Below are 20,833 nucleotides of genomic sequence, written 5' to 3'. Positions count from 1 at the left end.
AACTGGTATTTATGAAACAATGTGACTGAACATCTGACAGGTCTTATCTGTAACATCAGACCTCCAATTAGTTCTAATTGAACTAATTCAACTTTAATTCAGTAAAATACATCTCTTACAATTAATTCTGTGGCGGTTTATTTATCATGAGAATAACTTCTATTTGATTCATTCTAGCAAGTTTAGTTTACCAAACATCCAATCTGTCAGTTGGCTTTATTATCTAGTACAAAGATACTATTTGAGTTACTTACTTATCTTACAACAATACAAATCACAAATTAGTCTGCACTGTTGGCTAAATATACCACTTGAAGTAATGTTGTATTAAGTATACTTGATGTACGAAAAAAGAATGCTTCACAAGAAATTGATCCAAAAATTCCGAGATCCAATTCAGAGAAGGCAATACTAATTCCAGACAAGTTTATTTAATTTTACACCATGGGGGAAAATCAAACAAAATTATTTTGCATACAACTTAACTCAGAGATAAGGACATTGTACAACTTGGTTCATTTTTGTACAGTACTTCAGTTTTTTTTTCAATAAGAGCAACTGTGAAAAGTTACTTAATAAATGAGAACATCAAAGAAAAATTCAGTTACATGTTAGTTTCTACCTACCCATAATTAACAATAACAATTAAATTGACGAGTTTAATAAACTAAATCACAATTTAAATTGTCTGCAGTAAACAAATAATAAATAAACAACTTTATGATGTATGATTTCTTTAAAATATTAACTGATGTACACATAAAATAAATGTTATAGGCTAAATCGAAAAATAGGATGGCTGACATCACATTTCGGGGACGATTTTATTATAACCTACAAGAATTAAATAAATAGCTTATAATGTAAATTTTAACAAGACCGAATTTAAAAAAAATAAAAATAGCAAAATATTGAAATAATTTGTTTCCAATAAATATTTTTACTACATTTTAATCGTTAGGTACAGAAAATTCACTTCTACAATACTTACTAACAAATTACACAAAAACAAACTCCAAATCCTTAACAGAAGCAAAAGTGAATAATTAATACAAATTACGAACAAGTAAATTAATCTTACAGCCAAACACTACGAAAACAACACACACGTGCCAACGTTGGCGCCAAATTTCTTGATAACTGCAAAGAACACAAAGAACATTAACAGTAACAATATCGATAACACTCCTACAACACTAATCGATTGCTTCTCGAAAATTTTAAAAGTGCACCGCGAAACAATCTGGACAAAATTAAAGAAAATGTATAATAAAACAGCCTTAAAAGCTGTATTAAAATAAAAAATTATATTTTTGATTACGACTTCTCGTAGTCGGCCCCAAATTAAAAACAACTTACTTACTCTTAATTTAATGTTACCTTTTCAAAAAAGCAAAAAGATTTTTGTCAAAATTTAAAGAATATAAAAAATACTTATATTTTAGTGCAATTTTTTAAAGTAGGTCTATGTTTGTATACAAATATATTTTAAATAAGTCAACATATTTTTTTACATTTATTAGATTTCTTTTCATTTACAATTTGGTTTGGTCATCAAAAAAACTCTATTTTATTAAAAAAAATTGTATCTAAAGAAAAGCAAATATGAGAAACCTATTACACTTTGATAAAAATAAAAAGTAATGTAAAGATCAACAAACAATAGCCTGATATGAGTTTAGAATACATCTCCATATTTCTCTGGAATGTATGATTGTTTTATATTTTACTGCAACTTAAAAAATTAAAACAAAAGATGCAGATAAATGATGTAGTGACAATTAGAGTCCGAGGGATATGGAATATGAGTGTTTATTTTGTTATTTTACATTAACCAACTAATTTTTTTGTATTTTCACTTGATCTTCCACTTTTGTTACATGGATAAATCTTATAATGGAGCCTTCAAAGGAATTTCTATAAGTTTTTTTGGTATAAAAATAGAATCATCAAAACTGATTCATTTGGTAAAAAGTAAAACTTGAACATACACAAAAAATTCAAAGGATGAAATTTAAAAACCTCATCTTTTTATTAAACTTAGTTAAAAATTGTAAAACAATTAAGAATGATGTGTTTTCACTTTCACTTTCCTTAAAATAAATAATTAAGCTCATTTTAAAAGTAATGAAAACTAAACTCAATTCATTTGGTTCTTGAACATGTCATTTTCTTATTTGTTAAATACTCCACATTCCAAGCAGCTAACATGAATTCATCCCTTCTCTAATATGTTAACATTTAAGAAATCTAACATATTTTGTTCTTATTTTATAAAATAAGTCCACTAATTACAATCTGACAGAAATTATTCTTTACTTTAAATCAAGTCCATCTTAGATTTGAAATAGTTGACTCCAAAATGAATTTTTATTTTATTTAAAATAGAAAAGAAGAATCTATGGTCTACCTGCTAGTGTTCCATAGAGAAATTAATTGGTACTTATTAATTTTTTAAATAAAAGTTATAAATTACTCGCTTTCATATTTCATAGAAATTGTTCTTTGTCATTACCTTTTTAAGTAAATTATGCTGCTCCTTCTTCAGTGGAATTGGCCAGTTTCTCTGTAACAGAAGAACTGTATTAATTAATCTCAAAAATATTTCTCAGAAAGAACATTTCCATGTAATTTGAAAGTGAATGGTTTAAAATTTATAATATTTTTAAATTATTATCACAATTAATAAATTCATCAAACACCATGAGGTAATTTTAATGGTATTGAACAAGTTTGGGTAAAAAGTAGGCATTTTATATTTCATCACTTTATTAAATAATTTTCTGGTGAACAGACGCTGACCACTTATGAGAAGTAACTTTGAGAGACTTGTTCCTGTAATACAACAAAAAAATTGGGTGTGGCTGTGTCGGGGTGCACAGCCATTGGTTTAACATGGAATGTTGCAGACCTTGGATGAAGTTCCTCTGAGCTACTGACCGACCACCTTATCTGTAGAGTTAAAAGAGAAAGACACCATCATATTTTTTTAACAAAACTGAAAGTCTCCAATGGAAAATTTTAGTACCTTCATTTGGCCAATATCACAGATAAATTGGTCAGTCTGTATATCTGGGAGTCACTTTTAGTGTATTGGATTGAAATAAAGACAAGGCATTGACTGCATACTAAATTTAATTTTAACATAAAATAGACACTAAATGGTACATGATATTTATTTTTACTAATATTCGACAACACTTTTGTTCAACATTGGTCTGTGATATGAGAAGAGACAAGGTATAATATCAACATCAGTGTGCCTGGTGAACATACAATCGATGGTGGTATTGCCCACTGTTGTTGGTTCTGTGGGCATGTGGTTAAGGATGAACTCATTCTTCATGAAGTCCACGAGGCAGCTGTTGTGTCGTTGATCGTTATTGAAATCGTCACAGAGAACTATCGGAATCTCCAAGTCTAGTCAACAGCTTGGTAAAAATTTCGTCAAGTTCGCTGATTATGGCAGGAGAGACTGATAACGACATAGCTTAACATCTTCGACCGACGCTTTGTAATGTACATATACGGCACCGAGGATAAACAGAGGATGATCTTCGACTTCAGAATCGATACCTCGAATCTCGTGGTTGATATCATGTATGATGTGACCCGCACGTTGTGGTCGAACCTGGCAGGCCACACATTAGTATATTTCAGGGAAGGATAGTAACTCACTGTTAAAATAGTAAATTATGTTAATCGCAGACCAGTTCTGCCCCGGGGAAAAGTCCAAACATTGCTCCTCATTCCATAGTATCATATGTTGTCTGGCGAGCAGGATCTCTGATTCAGGGGCAGAGTCAGGGTCGATAGACTCAGTCTGATACTCGAGCCCGATATTGTCATCCTCGACGTTGTCGAACGGACTCCAATCTATCTGTATGTTGTAGTGTCTGTACAGCGGCTGGTTTGCCAAGAAGCGCAGCCACGCCTTGATCACCGACTTGCGTACGAAACCGCTCAGATAATTAGATTTGTGGATGAGATTTCTTCTTTGTGTTGACGTTGAAGGCAAAGTTGTCGTCTATCCGCCTCAGTAGTTGCAGCATCATGTTTTTCACATCGACAAGTACGTTGATCACCTGACCGACTATACCATAATTACCTTCGTAGCGTAGACGACGAATTTGCATAAAAGGTAAGTGTAGCAAAATCAACCGAACATTGATCAGGTCAAGTTGTGGCAGGCCGTACGGCTTCGGAGGATACTTAAATCCACTTGAGTACAACAGCATCGGGATTTTATTAACATCTATCGACTTGCTACAAGTACTAAGTACTAAGTACTAAGAATTACAAGTAGCAAAGTAGATTACAATTATCCTTTAAAAAACACAATCATGACAAATGTCAGCGATGCATTTTAAGATAAATAATAAAACCATATCTAAAATGGATTGCTTTGGGGAGAATTGATATCAAACACCAAAAAAGAAAAAAATAGCAATAGAAACTGGAATACAAAAAATGGAAAGGGCATTTCGAACTATAAGAAAAACATATTACAAGAGATCTCTATTATACACAAAACTAAGATATTATCAAACTGAGGATAGACCCGAAATACTTTACATAGCAGAAACATTTAAAATAACCAGGATTGTAATCTTGAAAAATTAGAAAAGATTGAAAGGAGAATACTAGGATCTAAAAGTAACAGTGAATTGAAATTCAGATTACAACCTAATAGAGAATTAGATTTGAAAGTTGGAATACTGACAGATGTTATGAGGCAAAGAAGATTACAATTCTAAGGACATATACGTAGAATGGGTGATAACAGATCTTTGATTTGCTAAGAAGTTACAAATCCAAGTCCACATGGTTTTGGGAAATAGAAAAAGAAATGAAAAAGATTAGAATCAACACAGACACAATAAATGACAGGACATTTTTAGACAGATAATTCAAAAAGCAGGTTTTCAGGAAAGGAAAAATCAACCAGTGGATGGAAGGGGACGAGAAGAAACAACATTATCAAAAGATGAAAGAAGTGTGGGCACAAAGGAAACATAACCAAAGTTGATTTATTACACCCTCTGAAAGTGGAAAAACACATATTAAATATATTGCCCAGCCTGCACATCTATGTTTTTTTTAATACCTTACTTGAAAAGTATTTAGTTATTTTGCAACAATTTAAGTGGCTAAATTAAATTGTTTATCCTTTGTTATTTTCCATTAGCTTCTGAAAAAAAAACAAATTTAACAGTTATTATGCCTTGGAGCATGGTAAAATATTAATTTTATATTTAGGTTGCAGTTTAATTTCAGATTATAGTGACATTAATATTAGTGACCTTAAGATTTAAAATTATTCATATACTTTTATTCCATCTAAATTGATGAAATGTAAAAAATATTTACAGGAAGCATAATAAATTAAAATACATTGAACAATATTTATTTTCAGAGAAAAACTTCATACAGATATTAAAATGAAGTCTAAATTTAAAATATTTATTATTTTACTTCAAACATCATTTTTCATTGTCAGTATAGATTCTGAAATTGTGGGAGAGTATTTTAATTCAAAACGTCTTGTTGCAGTCACAGTGTTTGCTTGCTCAAATAATGGTAAGAATTTTAATTTTATTTTATTTATTAATATAAAAAAGAAGAAATTAAAATAATGTCAAATTTTTAACTCAATATATATTAAATAGTTTTTAGTATTGAAGAGCATGTGAACATGTATGGAAGAACAAATAAATTATATGTTGTTGAGCCATTTTCCAAAAGAAATTTTCAAAACAATTACATCACTCCTGTTCATTATTAATAATGCTGGTAAATTTTTAAGCAAGACAGAAAGAATCTTGTTTGCTCCTTATCACCAAAGACAATGATTTTATCCAGCGAGATTTTCCTTTCTTTCGAAAAAGGGTATATTTGCAATACAGTGTGAATAAAATTATGTTTCAGGCAAAGAAAATTTTCTGCATTACTAGTTTTGATAGTTCTTAAAGAAAACTTTAAAAATGATATCACAACAAATAATGTCAAGAACTTACAAAAAATTGACTTATTCACTTTTTAATAATATGAATAGCTACTGTACCAACATAAATGAATTTATGAATAATGCTGGTACTTCACAGTATAACACATGTTTGATCACGATTAAACTTTTAATATCCCTCAACCAACCATTAGATTAAATTTAATTACATCTGTAGTACTTAGTAAAATGCAATTAGATGGTCATTTTTTTTTAATTTCAGCATCTGGTTCATAGTATTACAAAAAAGGAATAATTTTTTAGGCAAATTTTTATTGAGAGTATTTTGTGCATCAAATGAAACAAATAATTTATAATTAATCAGTATAATAGCATTGAGAATAATCCACTGAGAATAAACTTAAATAATGTGATATGAACAATGCTTTTTGATCTGGGTAAACTACTTAAATCACTGGCAATCTCTGCAGGTGACTGACTTCTTTTTTCCCCACCACTTATCATTTATCCCTTAATTGAAAAAGCATGAATGGAAATGAGTCATATATGGTGTTGTGCTGGCATATTTTGGTAGCTGGCTGGACAGCTGCTTCTTTACTGGAGCCTAATGAAGCAGCAGTAACCTGTACTAATGAAGGAGTCTAATATCTGTACAATTGTCCAACTAGTCTTTTCCATTCAGGAATAGCACAAAAAGCCAAACTAGTAGATGGGATGTCTACTAAGGGCTCCCTATTCATACTCCTAATGAATCAAAACATTTAGTGCATGTGTAAAACCTTGAAAATTTCTCAAATAGTATCCTGATTATAAAAATAATTCAAATTTTGATAACCATGACATATTGTGTTTAAAAAAACTGTATGACAGTTTTTACATCAAGTACAGTACACTTTATTTTAAGGTAAAAGTTTAAAAAACTTTACTTGAGTTTTAGCTGTAAATTAAGCTTCTTCCAACACTGTTATTAGATGTGATACTGATTGCTTTATGCCAAACACAGGAACATAAAAAAAAAACTCTATAGAAAATATGTATAACTAACATACTCAAATGCAATTTTTCTAATCATTCTATTATGCCCTTTTTCAAAAGAATACTGGAATAAATTACATACAATTATCTTGCTGAATCAGTGTATGCAACAAAATACTTAAAGGCAAACTCCTATTTGAATTTCATGAGGAGAAACAAGAATAATAAATTTAAATTGCTTATTCATACTGATAACTATACTGAAAGAATTGCTAACAACTACACATTGTTAGCAACATGTAGTAATTTTTTTTTAAAGCAGGTAACAACTATGCATATAGAATTGTTAATAAAACAAATTACACATTGGTCAGACAAAAACAATCAAATATGATTTACCTGATATCTACAAACTTTGGTGCAGACTTCTGGTAATGTTTCTGCTTATCATCCAAAAGGTTCTGGATTCAAATCCCAGTCATGCAAAACCTTTTATTTCATAATCTAAAATATTTGTATCTCAATTAATTATAATTAGACATAATTCTATTTTCACTGCAGGAAAATAGTAAAAAATATAAAACAATTGTGTTATTTGATATTAAAAAAAATATATAAATAGTGGAATAATTTAAATTTTTTTATTCTTATTCACTGTGATTAATTTTTCAGATTATATAAAATTATTCAAACAAGTCATGATGTATAATATTAAAGTTGTATCAGGTTCAAATTATCTGAATGTAAATGCATCATTTACTGATCTAATGCATTTTCCATATTATAAAATGGGTGTATATGTGGATTTTTCATGTGATTTTGGTAAACAAGTTCTAGTACAAGTATGTATTTATCAATTCTTCTATCTAATTATTTACATTTTTCTTGTTAATCTAATTTTAAAATTTACTTGGAACATAATTGTAAAGCTACTTTTTCTATTACTCATGTCTGTTTTACTTTGATATTTTTATTTTACATAAACAGAAATTGTGAAGCAGTGGTATGAAGTGGAATCGGAGTATAAAGCTAATGGCAATATGTGACCATAATACAATAAACTTTTCATAATACCATAGAATTTAATTTTACAATGATGAGAATCCTTATAAATTCACCATAATCTACAGAATATTTCTAAATTAGTGATATAAAAGTAACCTTTAATAATGAAAAAAATAAATAACTTACAGAATTGTTTGATACATCACTGAATACAGAATATCTTTAAGTTTCATTCCTGCTTAACACCAAAGTTCCTGGTATTCTCACTAGATGGCTTGCACGAACGAGTAATTCCATCACTCATCATAGAATTGTCGGTGCAGAGTGTACTCAATGTTGTTTGTGGTTTCATGAATCCAAATCGGCTACTACTGTTCAGAGACAATTCATAACTAAATATTGCAATACAACCTCTAAGACAGTTTGTTACTGCATGATATATATCATTGAAACAGGTTGTGAATCACATAGGATGCCAAGTCAGGGTAGACCTTCAGTTTCTGATACGGCAATCAAACAAGTGTGGCAGAAATTCATTCATATTCCAGGTAAATCAACAGGACATGCCAGCTTAGAATAGAATATACCTAGGGTTACAGTATGGAGAGGGGGCTGCATAATCACCTGTCATTTAAACTCAACAAATTACAACTGACACAAGATTTTGGTGAAGGTGATAAAAAAATATGAATTGAGTTTTGCGTAGACATGCTAAACAAAAGTGAGACTGAAGATAATTATCTTAATAAAATTGTGTTCAGTAACAAAGCAATCTTTCATATCAGCAATAAAATGAGTCAACATCATGTTTAGATGTGGGGTGAGCAGAATCCACATCACACAATTGAACGTGTATGGGATTTGCCTAAGGTAAATGCTCTTTGTACTGTAAGCTGCAACAAAATTTTCAGTCCTTTCTTTTTTGCCAAATCAACCGTAATTGGCATATCGTATTTGGACATGTTTGAACATTATCTAATGCTATAATTGCAACAGAATATGGGCACAGAATTCATTTTCCAGCAAGATGGCAGGCCACTAGATTATCATTGTGCAGTTGTTCCCTATGTCAATAGAAAAGTGCCAGTTTGGATTAGACATGGTGTAACAATTTCCTGGCTACCATAATCGACTGATTGAACTCCAATGGACTTCTATATATGGGGTTATGAAAGACAGAGAGTGTTTGTTCCTCCATGTCCAGGAACTGTTGATGAGTTGCGGCAATGGATAACACAAACATCTGCCATCATAGATCAAGACATGCTTCATATGATTTGGCAGAAAATTAATTACAGATTGGACATCTGCCATGTTACAAAAGGTAGCCATATTGAACATTTATAAATGAAATTTGAAGAAATACTGCATTCAGTGTAGAATCAAACACTTCTGTAAGTTATTTACTTTTTTCATTATTAAAGGTGAGTTTTATATAACTAATTTAGAAATATCCTGTATTATAAATACATTTTCAATAAAGTACAAATTTTTGAATCTGAAGTCTGATACATCTTATGACATTCTGTTGAAGTAATATGATAATACATCTTTAAAATAATTAAACATTTAACAACCAACCCACTTTCAAAGAAATGGCTCGTCTCCATCACAGGAACTTTTAGAGCTATTCATTATACTTTTTACTGTTGAGTTACACATTGAAGGTACGTAATCAAATAATATAATCTATCAAGAGTGCTTGTTTATTTAATACATTGTCTTTATCAAATTTAGCATGTTTATAAATTTCAAATGTGTTGAAAAATATGCTTTGTCTAAAATTTGCATGTTGTACCCAATGTGCTCAATGTAATATTCAGTACAGTCACTTCAGTTTAATTGTATACTTCTGGGTTGCTGTGTTTCATTAGTATTACGTATGGTAATATGTATTTTTTTGTGGTTTTAAAAGTAACTTAGAAATTATGTTCAGTCTCTCTGAACATAAACAAACACTTCAGAAAATAGTTCCCTGTTTTCTGTTCAATAAAACCAAAATCAAAGTAACCAAAACAGGAACAATTTATATATTCATATAAAACCCAACATCTCCTACGAAATCGATAAGCAGTTAGAATTTGAGATAAAAACATGTTAGATGAAAGCTCAACACAGATTGATATATTTTCTATTATATAAAGTGGTTTTCAAAACTTTCTTGTTCGATACAAATAACAACACCAGTGTTGCCTTGGACATACAACTGATGTTTCCATAAAGAAAATATTTCCAATTTTCTATGAAATGTATTTTGGAAGAAAAGGTCCCTGTATTGTGAAAAAAATTCATTTATATGCCATAACTTTAATGCACTATCACATTTTATCATTCTGTTCAACAAAATTATTTTTAAAAATATATATTCAATTATTGAGAAAAATAATTTAATAATCCCAAAAAATATCTTTTTTATTTTACTTTATTTTTATCATAGAGGAAGAAGAGGAAGTTGAGGAGGATGAAATGGGAGAAACAATACTGAGATCTGAATTTAAGAGAGCATTAAAAGATTTAAATGGCAGAAATGCTCCAGGAATAGACGGAATACCTGTAGAATTACTGCGCAATGCAGGTGAGGAAGCGATTGATAGATTATACAAACTGGTGTGTAATATTTATGAAAAAGGGGAATTTCCGTCAGACTTCAAAAAAAGTGTTATAGTAATGATACCAAAGAAAGCAGGGGCAGATAAATGTGAAGAATACAGAACAATTAGTTTAACTAGTCATGCATCAAAAATCTTAACTAGAATTCTATACAGAAGAATTGAGAGGAGAGTGGAGGAAGTGTTAGGAGAAGACCAATTTGGTTTCAGGAAAAGTATAGGGACAAGGGAAGCAATTTTAGGCCTCAGATTAATAGTAGAAGGAAGATTAAAGAAAAACAAACCAACATACGTGGCGTTTATAGACCTAGAAAAGGCATTCGATAACGTAGACTAGAATAAAATGTTCAGCATTTAAAAAAAATTAGGGCTCAAATACAGAGATAGAAGAACAATTGCTAACATGTACAGGAACCAAACAGCAACAGTAATAATTGAAGAACATAAGAAAGAAGCCGTAATAAGAAAGGGAGTCCGACAAGGATGTTCCCTATCTCCGTTACTTTTTAATCTTTACATGGAACTAGCAGTTAATGATGTTAAAGAACAATTTAGATTCGGAGTAACAGTAGAAGGTGAAAAGATAAAGATGCTACGATTTGCTGATGATATAGTAATTCTAGCCGAAAGTAAAAAGGATTTAGAAGAAACAATGAACGGCATAGATGAAGTCCTATGCAAGAACATCGCATGAAAATAAACAAGAACAAAATAAAAGTAATGAAATGTAGTAGAAATAACAAAGATGGATCACTGAATGTGAAAATAGGAGGAGAAAAGATTATGGAGGTAGAAGAATTTTGTTATTTGGGAAGTAGAATTACTAAAGATGGACGAAGCAGGAGCGATATAAAATGCCGAATAGCACAAGCTAAACGAGCCTTCAGTAAGAAATATAATTTGTTTACATCAAAAATTAATTTCAAAGGCAGGAAAAGATTTTTGAAAGTGTATGTTTGGAGTGTCGCTTTATATGGAAGTGAAACTTGGACGATCGGAGTACCTGAGAAGAAAAGATTAGAAGCTTTTGAAATGTGGTGCTATAGGAGAATGTTAAAAATCAGATGGGTGGATAAAGTGACAAATGAAGAGGTATTGCGGCAAATAGATGAAGAAAGAAGCATTTGGAAAAATAGAAAAATATAGTTAAAAGAAGAGACAGACTTATAGGCCACATACTAAGGCATCCTGGAATAGTCGCTTTAATATTGGAAGGACAGGTAGAAGGGAAAAATTGTGTAGGCAGGCCACGTTTGGAATATGTAAAACAAATTGTTAGGGATGTAGGATGTAGAGGGTATACTGAAATGAAACGACTAGCACTAGATAGGGAATCTTGGAGAGCTGCATCAAACCAGTCAAATGAGTGAAGACAAAAAAAAAAATTTATCATAGGTAGCAATTCTTTTTAAAGATAAATCAGAAAATTAATTTTCAATTATAATTTTTGCATATCTTTGAGTCATCTAAGTATTCTTCAACAAGGGTAAAAATATATAAAATCTGTAATCTACCGTAGATTTATGCAGTATTAAACTGTATTAGCACTATTTTAACAGCTATAATATATATTTTAAAATTCTTTAAGGCATGTAACATTCATGAATGTGATACGGTAATCTCAAGCAAAAATTTCTCTAAAAATTTAAACAATTTTTATTCTTGAAGTTTTAGTACTGAGTAGATTAAAATTGTAGCTATCATGATAAAACCGCTCTTTATTATGTTATTGAGTATTAATAAATTTAATTGTGAATAAACATTTGTAAAAAAAGGTAACTAAACATAAATAATTAAAAAAATCATTTATAATGACCCTGTACAAATGAAACGGTTAAAAAAAAAGAAATTGATGTCCCGAGTGATGAATCTCAAAAGCAATTCATTATCCTTTATTAATGCTCATCTTTGAAATTACTAGTTTAAAAACTTATGTCTGCATTTCTTATAAAACTGAGGTTAATTAAGCACAAAATTGATTTAACACCGTAGGATCTCATTGATTAGATAATTACTATAAATAAAAATACTGTAAGTAATGAATACAATCCTGATAATGCTGACACATTTTTCAGTTACACAGCAGTACTGCCTGCCATTACAAAGAAAAGCTAATAAAGTTTTCCATTACTTTCCCAGCTATTAAGAGTAAGAAACAAAAAAAAAAAAAAATTAATTTTTTTTAGGGCTAGAGAATAAATTTTAAGAAAAACGTTTTTAAAAATATTCATGTTTTAAAAAAATATTCTTAACAAATTTGCTTAAGTAAAATTTTGTTTAAATTTAACACCCTGTTTAATAAAGGGTAAAATAAAAAAAGAAAATTTTCAAAAACATTTCTGCTCTTAGTTCCAAGTTCTACAACTTAAAAAAATTATACATATTTATTGATAGCTCTATATTTGAAGTGTAAACTTTAAAAATGTTTGAAAATTATTTTAACGGAAGTGAATTACCGAAAAATAAATATTTCAATTTTAAGAGATGGGGGTTGATTTTTTGAAAAATTAAAATAATTTATGCATGCATTATAGGAAAAAAATCTGCTTTAATAAAATTTTCTCTAAAATGCCTCTGAAGAAAACTGAAATTGTTTTTTTCACAATATCACCCCAACCCTTAAATAATGTTGAAAAAAATTAATATGGTCAATGCCTTATTTGCAAAAACCCTATAACCCATTTTTGACATGATCACCATATACTTTTCTCTTTAATATATCTATTTTAATTACTATTTAATTATAACTGCAATAATTTTCATACTTGGAGGAACAATAACATATCTCTGTCAAACTTGCATAGCATGAGTATAAATTTCTTTAAAACTTATATTAAAAATAGTAACTATTAGTTACCTAATTCATAACAAGCAATTTAGAAACACTTTTTTAAGTTATTCTGTTTTTATTAGTATTACATTTAAAGTCAAATGAATGGAAGCAATAATATTTTCCTAAGGTACTTGTTTATTATTATTATATTTATGATTACTAGTTTTGTAGGCTAAACAACAATTTATTTTATTGTGATGCATTTTTTCTAGAGTTCAAATTCATATATGTTTAATTCAAGTTATGTATGGGTTATTAAAGTTAATTTAACAACAGATATAAAAAAAGAATTTGAATGTATGAATTTTGGATTAGACAGTGATGTTATAATAGCAGTTGACTCAGATAATAATAGATTTAATCTGTTTGATGTGTATAAAGTAAATAGTACATGGCCATTAATTATAACATCAGCAGGATTTTATAACAATATGAATGGACTGAGTATGACATTTAATGGTTCAATAATACAACGAAGACGCGATTTCAGAGGTATTCAATTTACGGGTACTACAGTGGTAAGAAATATTTTTTATTACTTATTCATATTTTAAAATGGTTTTACTTATAATTTTTACTTATAACGGCAATAAATCAAAATATAGTCTGTACTTATTCGTAATTATGTATTTCAATCATAGTATTTCACAAATAAATAAGTACAAGTAGTTTGACATTAACATTGACCAAATGTCAGTGCCTATGTTAAATGAATAACAATTTAGGTTTGAAATGTTATTCGTAACTAATTCTGTAATTATTATTCTTAATTAAAGGACATTATACAACAGAATAAGTAATGACTGCTTTTATTTTAAAGATTCTGATTTCAAAAAAACCTTACTTTTGAGATTATGTTTACAGGATTTTCCCTTTTTTTGTTCCTGTAGAGTATGGAATCTATATATATAAAAATGTTAAGTTTGTTTGTGTACGCTTCAAAAACTCAAAATGTTCTGCACCAAAAATTTTAGCACGATATATAAACCAGCATCAAAGATTGTTTTCATCTATTTTTAATAAATCTATCTATCTATTTTTAATTTGCACATTTTTAATTTGGAAATGTAAACAAAGGAAAACCAATCAGATCAATGCAAGATGGCCGCTGTCAAACACAACGACCAAATTTCTTTGAATTATATTTAACAGCTAAAACATCTGTATTTTATTAAAAAAAACAAAAAAAAAACACCAAAACAAAAAGAAAAGCCACCAAGAAGGATGACTTACAGTAAATAAATTAAAGCACCCAACTTTCTTCTAGCCCAGATAGAGTTAAGACTATGCAAACAAAAAAAGTCGAAATAACCAAATACACAGAAAATAATATCCCTACATAATGACCAAAAAATCCTTTGTTAGGTTAAATATTCACTTTTATCTGAATTTACAGAAGGCATTTACAACAAAGCATTGATAAATATTGAAGACAAGTGCTTAGCTAATGCAAATAAAGTTCTTAGTCAATTGGGAATGCCAGCACCCACCCGAGCTGCGATTGCTTCATTTGATGTGGATTTACGCCGTGAACAGAGTTACAACATTGGTGATCTTCAGTCATATGTCCAATCAAACATTCCTAAATTAACGCGTGAACCTCCACTCCTGATTGTCTTCCTCCCCCTTTCTGGACCGCTTGTTTAATATTACTTCAGAAAGCGGGAGCTTTATCTTCGAGCTACAAGGTCGAGAGGCCCCCTAGACATTTGCCGGCAAGCCAACCCCAATCCTGAAACCCTCCAGCATCTATTTGCTCTTCGAACCTCCTCAGCCACACGCAACTTCTCCATTACGTCTTTAGAAAATCTAGCGATCGCCACCCAGTAACCTACCTTTGCTACCATGATTTCTTAAAACTCATCCGGTAGGAACATATTCACTCTACCAAGTGCAGCTAGTGTTTCTTTGCGCTTCACATCAAATCGAGTGCATCTGAAAAATACGTGGTACGCTGTCTCGTCCACTCTGCAGGGTAGGAGTCTGAATGTTCTACCCAAATCATGGAGATTTGGTTGGACCAAATTGGGGGCTTTAGAGCACTCTAAAGCCCCCATGGTCCTCCAGAGACTGAGTGAGATAGTAATCCAGTGAGCTATGGGTTCTCGCAGTCCATCTCCTGATGTCTCTAATCAATCTGTGGGTCACCTGCTCTTCATGCCCACCTCTGCTGCCATGTCCTCATAATTTCCTCTTCTATGGTCGCCTTTACATCCTTCTTTTCAGAGGGAAATAATTAACTGCATTCACGCATACTTCACTGCATAATCACCAGGTCTATTGGGTTTAGACCCGTGATAATCTCCACTGCCTCCCTTGAAACTGTTTTATATGCAGTCGCCATCCATAGGCAGCACCTCCTGTGCAGCGACTCGGTGACACCACGATATTTTCGGTAACTAACAACACCCGCCCAGATTTCAGCATCATATAGGACAGTGGCATAGGCCACTCCTGTCAATAACCTTCTTCTCCGCTGGCTTGGTCCTCCACAATTCAGCAGAATGATCGCTATGAGACGCACGACCCTGTCCACCCTGTTGCATACCTCAAGGACATGACTACCTCACCGCAGTCGTGCGTGTATCCAAATATCCAAGTACTTGATTGCGGTTTAGGTAGTAACCTCCTGCCCTCCAAATCTAGGTGTGTCTTTTCGGGAGCCATCTAGAGTCTCGCATGACTCAACCAAGCATCCACGGATGAGTAGGAGTTCCGTATCTTCTCTGTTGCCTCCCTTCGTGAGTCCGCCTCTACGAAGTGCAATATCGTCAGCGAAACCAATAATAGTTCATTTCGGTGGTAGTGGGAGGTTAAACACACTATCATAAGTTACATTCCAAAGGATCGGCCCGAGCATCGACGCCTGAGAAACCCGCTGTTTACATTCCGCTCCAGTGTACCACCCTCGACTTCGCATATCATGTTTCTGTCTCTAAGGTAGGAGCCGATAATCCGCAATAGGTAAACAGGGACACCAAAGCTCTTCATAACACGCCTGATCGCGGTATGAGAGACACAGTTGAACATGCTCCTCACATCAAGTGTGACCAGGACGCACATCTTGCCCTTGCAGCTCCTCTGGTGACCCGGAATAATCCTCTCCGTAATACTGTGTACCTCCGCCACTGCATTTATCTGCAGTGATACAGATTCTATCCGAATCTGCATCTGCGGAAGCCGAACTGTCCGTCATATAGTCCGCCCGCCTAGCCAGGGTATCAATCATCGACAGAGGGCGATATGAGGCAGAAAGCGCCAGTCCCTACCCGGCTTGGGAATCAGGACAAGACACTGCCACCTCCACTTCATAGGGAACACGCCCTCCTCCAATCAAGTATTGTACACCTTCAAGAACGCCTCCGGGCACGCACGGATCGCCACCTTAATTACCGCATTAGGCAGAAGATCCAGGCCCGGCGCCTTGTCGGAGGATATGCACTTCACTGCCGCCAGCAGTTCCTCGACGGTAAAAAATGCCAGAGGCCCCTCAACAACCCCCACCTCCGGAGGATTGCCGTTCTTCGATTCTTTGATCAATCTAACCAGCTCTTTCTTTTTGACCTTATAATGGGCCAGATCTGCAGCCCTCGTTGAGTCAAAATAAGACTGCATCGCCGCACGCCTAGCTATTAGGCGCTCCTTACGCTTTTGTGCGATCTCAACCGTCCACTAATAGACTTCTGTTATAACTACGAGGAAGTAACAGATCACATACTAGCATCAAATCGGCAACCAGACAAGCGACCTTGTCCTGCACTGCAGCAGCCTCATTCACCGTCTGAAGGTTTAGCATCTCAATGACAGCACCCGGATCCAATTCTCGGACACTCCAGCCTAGCTGGATAGGCCTGTCGCCTTAATTCGTTCGGTTACACCGAGCTGAATAGGCCGTCCAACTCCACTTGATCCGCAGTCCGCCAACGTCATCATTATCGGCAGAATACCCCTCCCATACACACCAGCCAGATATCCTCTCTGCCAGAGCCGGGGAAGCAAAAGAGACGTCAACAATAGATCCGCAGTTCCCCCTTTTAAATGCGTAAACAGCCCCAACATTTATGCAAACCATGTCCAGCTCAGCAATGGTCTCTGTCAGCAGCCTGCCACGCGGACAAATCCGGGTCGAGCTCCAGGCCGTAGATATGCATTACAATCCCCCCACTACGGCGGGCTTGTGAACACTAAGATTCCCCATTAGGTCGATCAAAATCTCTCTGTATCTCTCCAAGCAAATATTAGGCGAAGAGTAACATGCGTCGTAATAAACACCGCCAACCTTCGCCCTTAGATATCCCCTACCCCGGAAAACTTCCCGGGCAGGAAGAGAAGTGCGCGGCCAGATCGCTGCGCTACCATCTTCCGAGATCCTCTATCCCGGCCGAGTACGCGGAACGTAGGATTCGGAGGTAAGTGCTATATTAGCACCCATCTCCGACAAGTACCTGTCCATCATACCGTAGGCAAGCGCCGAGTGATTTACCTGTATTATTCTCATTGACGGGCAGGATGAAATCCGGTCCTCTCCCGGCTCACAGTAACATTCTCCTTACTTGCTCCTTTAGGGCATACCGAGCTGCCAGTGCGATGCCCCTTCACATCATATATCATGAATTTAGGTGCCTGCTTGCAATCTGCCGCACGGTGACCCTCCTCTCCGCAATTAAAGCAGGCACTAGACTTGTTCACACCCCTATAGTTTCTTACCGTATGCCCCGACATCTGTAGCACTTTTGGGAAAAATCTGACATTAACCCTGCATGACACAAGGCCGATCCTCAATCTTCTCTTTGATCCAACTGGTGCAGCCAGTAAAGACGGAAGCCGACAGATCGCGATTTTAGTGTCGCCATAGCCTACTCTTAGACTTGTGCATTATCCGGCAGGTCCTGGTTAGCCGCCTCGCTGATTACCCGAAGTATATCCGTCGTCTCGATATTACACTCAAGGAGAACCAACTCTTTTATCTGGTTTGAACAGAACCCTCCTTTAGTGTCGACGCTAGTATCTGTTTGAATTACCCGATCTTCTTTGACCTTAGATCTCCATACCGGTACCGATCTTACGTATAGAGAGGATCTCCGTTGATGCAGACACAGCAACCTCTATCCTGACTGAACGTAATAGGTCAGTACGTCGCCGTTGATTTTAACAGCAGAGTCTCGGTCTTTTGTTTAGACTCCTCCAAAACATCACAATATGCAAGGCCGAGAGAAGTTTGCCCAGCGGCGCAACCATGTGGTACATGCGCCCTGTCAACCCCCCTCACATTCTAAGATTCTGCAAATATATATGGCAGTAAATTGCCCATATATCTCAACCTGAATAAGAACCAGATTCCCACCACTTTTACTCCTTACTTTTGCAAATACATCAACAAGTGCCTGCGGGAGATCAATGCCGTCACCCGAGTTCACACACGCTATATGAAAGGTATTCGCGACCGGCGATACTTCCTCCTCATCATCAATAAGTCTTGCTTCCAGTCTCGCCATCAAAATATTTCCGAGCTTGATTGTAGGACTGCTCAGTAGCAATGCCACTTGCAGGTGCCTTTTGGCAAGGGCATCAATCATCCTACTCTCTGCAACCTCCTTAGTATCTATAATCGCCACTGTATTAAGAGCACCTTCACTCCCATGTGACAGAAAAATCCACCCCCACCACCACCCCTAAAACAAACAAAAAAATCAGCCAAAAAGTCAGATGAAACAGTAGGATGACTGATTTCTGTGAGATTCAGATACAATATATTTAAAAACTTTATAGCAACACTTTTTAAAGGCTAAAATTACAATTATATTTTATCCAGTAAAAAAATAAAAGTTAATACATTTTTCTAATTTAGATCATCGATATGAACATAAAAAATTTCACTGAAGATGTATTAAAAAAATTTCTTGATCATACAATAGATCCCCATCTAGATGCATTTTCTAGATGTGTTTATACATACTACACCTACCTAATGAAAATGTTCAATTTCACGTAAGTAAAAATCAATAACTAATTTACTTTGCTAATTCTATTTGTTTAATTATTTAAAAATTATTTTAATTCTATAATTTTATTTAAAAAAACAATCATAATTTAATTTCAGGAAAATATAATTATCTGGGATCCATTGTAAGTTCAGAGATTATCCTCTACTAATGAAAATAAGTGTCCCTATAATAATATTGTTATTGTGAATTTGAACCATTGATCTTATGAGCATGGGCATTTAAATGATTAGTTTTGGGCAAGAAAGTAACTACCCACATCAGAGGTTTTCTTTTGTTGGTTGGTTATCTCCTTTTTTATAATATCCTTCATCCTTTGACAAGTGCCGTTGAAGTCAGATCATCTACCCTAGTTCCAAGCTGGCACAACAAATTAGACTGGAATGCCAATTCTATATGCCTGTGGTTCTGCCTGCGAACTGTTTCCAATTTGTTGGGGGGAGGTTGCATAAAAGCCAAACTAGTATGTGAGATATCTACTGGATGCACTCAGGCCACATGTTGCTAATAAATAAGTTAATCATGGGAGCATGAGCTTTGATTTTCTATGAGGAGAAATTAGTTGCATGTACTAATCATTAGTAGGCTATTCTACTGGGTCAGCTTCTGCTACAACAGCCTTGACCTGAATGAATAAAAAAAATCACTAGATAAAAAACAACATTTGCACAATAAATTTTAGATGAAGTAATTTACAATGATGAATATAAATAAACTTTTCAGATAAATGTGTGCTTGCAGACATTAAGTGAGTTTATATGTTATCTGTTGCATCAAACCACACATTTACTGCTGAACTTTATGCTGAATTCATGATCTTATAATTGTTACATTACTGATGGCTGCTGGCCTATTCTTAATTGCACGGGTCAATGAGTTTTCTGATGTAACCACTCCCATCAACATTAAATATATTGAATATCAACATTCATGTTCATTTGTTTTTCATTCATTAGTTTCTTTTTGTTCTCATCACCAGCAACAAGTATGCCAGTTTCTGTCATCTTGAATAATACAACCTCTTGCATTCAAATTGTTTTCACATAATGTGTTGCATTCTTATTACGTGTTGTTTATGAAATGTCATTTAAATACAGTATAGCAAAGAGGTATCCCATACTTTAGTGCTATGGAAAATATTTTAGCATGATAATTACCATGTTCTAAGTTGTTTACAATTGAGTTGTACCTTGGATTTTTCATGCCAATCAGTGATACAAGGATCACGGCATAGCACTTTATGAAGATGAATTAAAAAAAAAAAATTATAAAATAAAAATGAAGATGGAAGCAATAATAACAATTAGGCGACTTACAATTGATTAGAGTTACAAATGTATAGAAACAATTATTCTAAAATTTTAAATTTGATTAAAGAATTTACAATCAATATACAAGGCTTAAGAACGCTGTTTCATTATACAATTCATATTTTTTAAACAAA

At 33.4% G+C, this 20,833-nt stretch overlaps 2 protein-coding genes across 5 annotated transcripts in view; one reads left to right on the top strand and one right to left on the bottom strand.

The window, feature by feature from the left end:
• The window catches only part of LOC142328099 (mini-chromosome maintenance complex-binding protein), a 59,902-nt gene extending 58,749 nt beyond the window's left edge, over positions 1–1,153 (bottom strand). The window contains exon 1 of one of the 4 annotated variants that reach the window (XM_075371598.1): positions 992–1,153. Coding sequence is in view for 1 of the 4 variants with exons in the window: in XM_075371597.1 (XP_075227712.1) it covers positions 627–630 (4 nt within the window). In the remaining 3 variants the exon portion in view is untranslated. Of the gene's footprint in view, positions 1–254; positions 372–626; positions 733–991 lie in introns of those variants that run through there. The other 3 variants (XM_075371599.1, XM_075371597.1, XM_075371600.1) reach the window with 3 other exon arrangements.
• Positions 1,154–5,423: 4,270 nt separating this feature from the next.
• Positions 5,424–20,833, top strand: part of LOC142328336 (ionotropic receptor 75a-like) — a 35,533-nt gene continuing 20,123 nt past the window's right edge. Inside the window, exons 1-4 of the mRNA XM_075372041.1 lie at positions 5,424–5,580; positions 7,613–7,782; positions 13,600–13,905; positions 19,236–19,375. Coding sequence (XP_075228156.1) covers positions 5,442–5,580; positions 7,613–7,782; positions 13,600–13,905; positions 19,236–19,375 — 755 coding nt within the window. The 5' untranslated portion in view covers positions 5,424–5,441. The remainder of the gene's footprint in view (positions 5,581–7,612; positions 7,783–13,599; positions 13,906–19,235; positions 19,376–20,833) is intronic.

Source organism: Lycorma delicatula, chromosome 7 (assembly GCF_047948215.1).
Source record: "Lycorma delicatula isolate Av1 chromosome 7, ASM4794821v1, whole genome shotgun sequence".
Taxonomy (NCBI): domain Eukaryota; kingdom Metazoa; phylum Arthropoda; class Insecta; order Hemiptera; family Fulgoridae; genus Lycorma; species Lycorma delicatula.
Note: the sequence above shows the minus strand (reverse complement) of the source record. Positions and strands in the feature narration are given on the sequence as shown.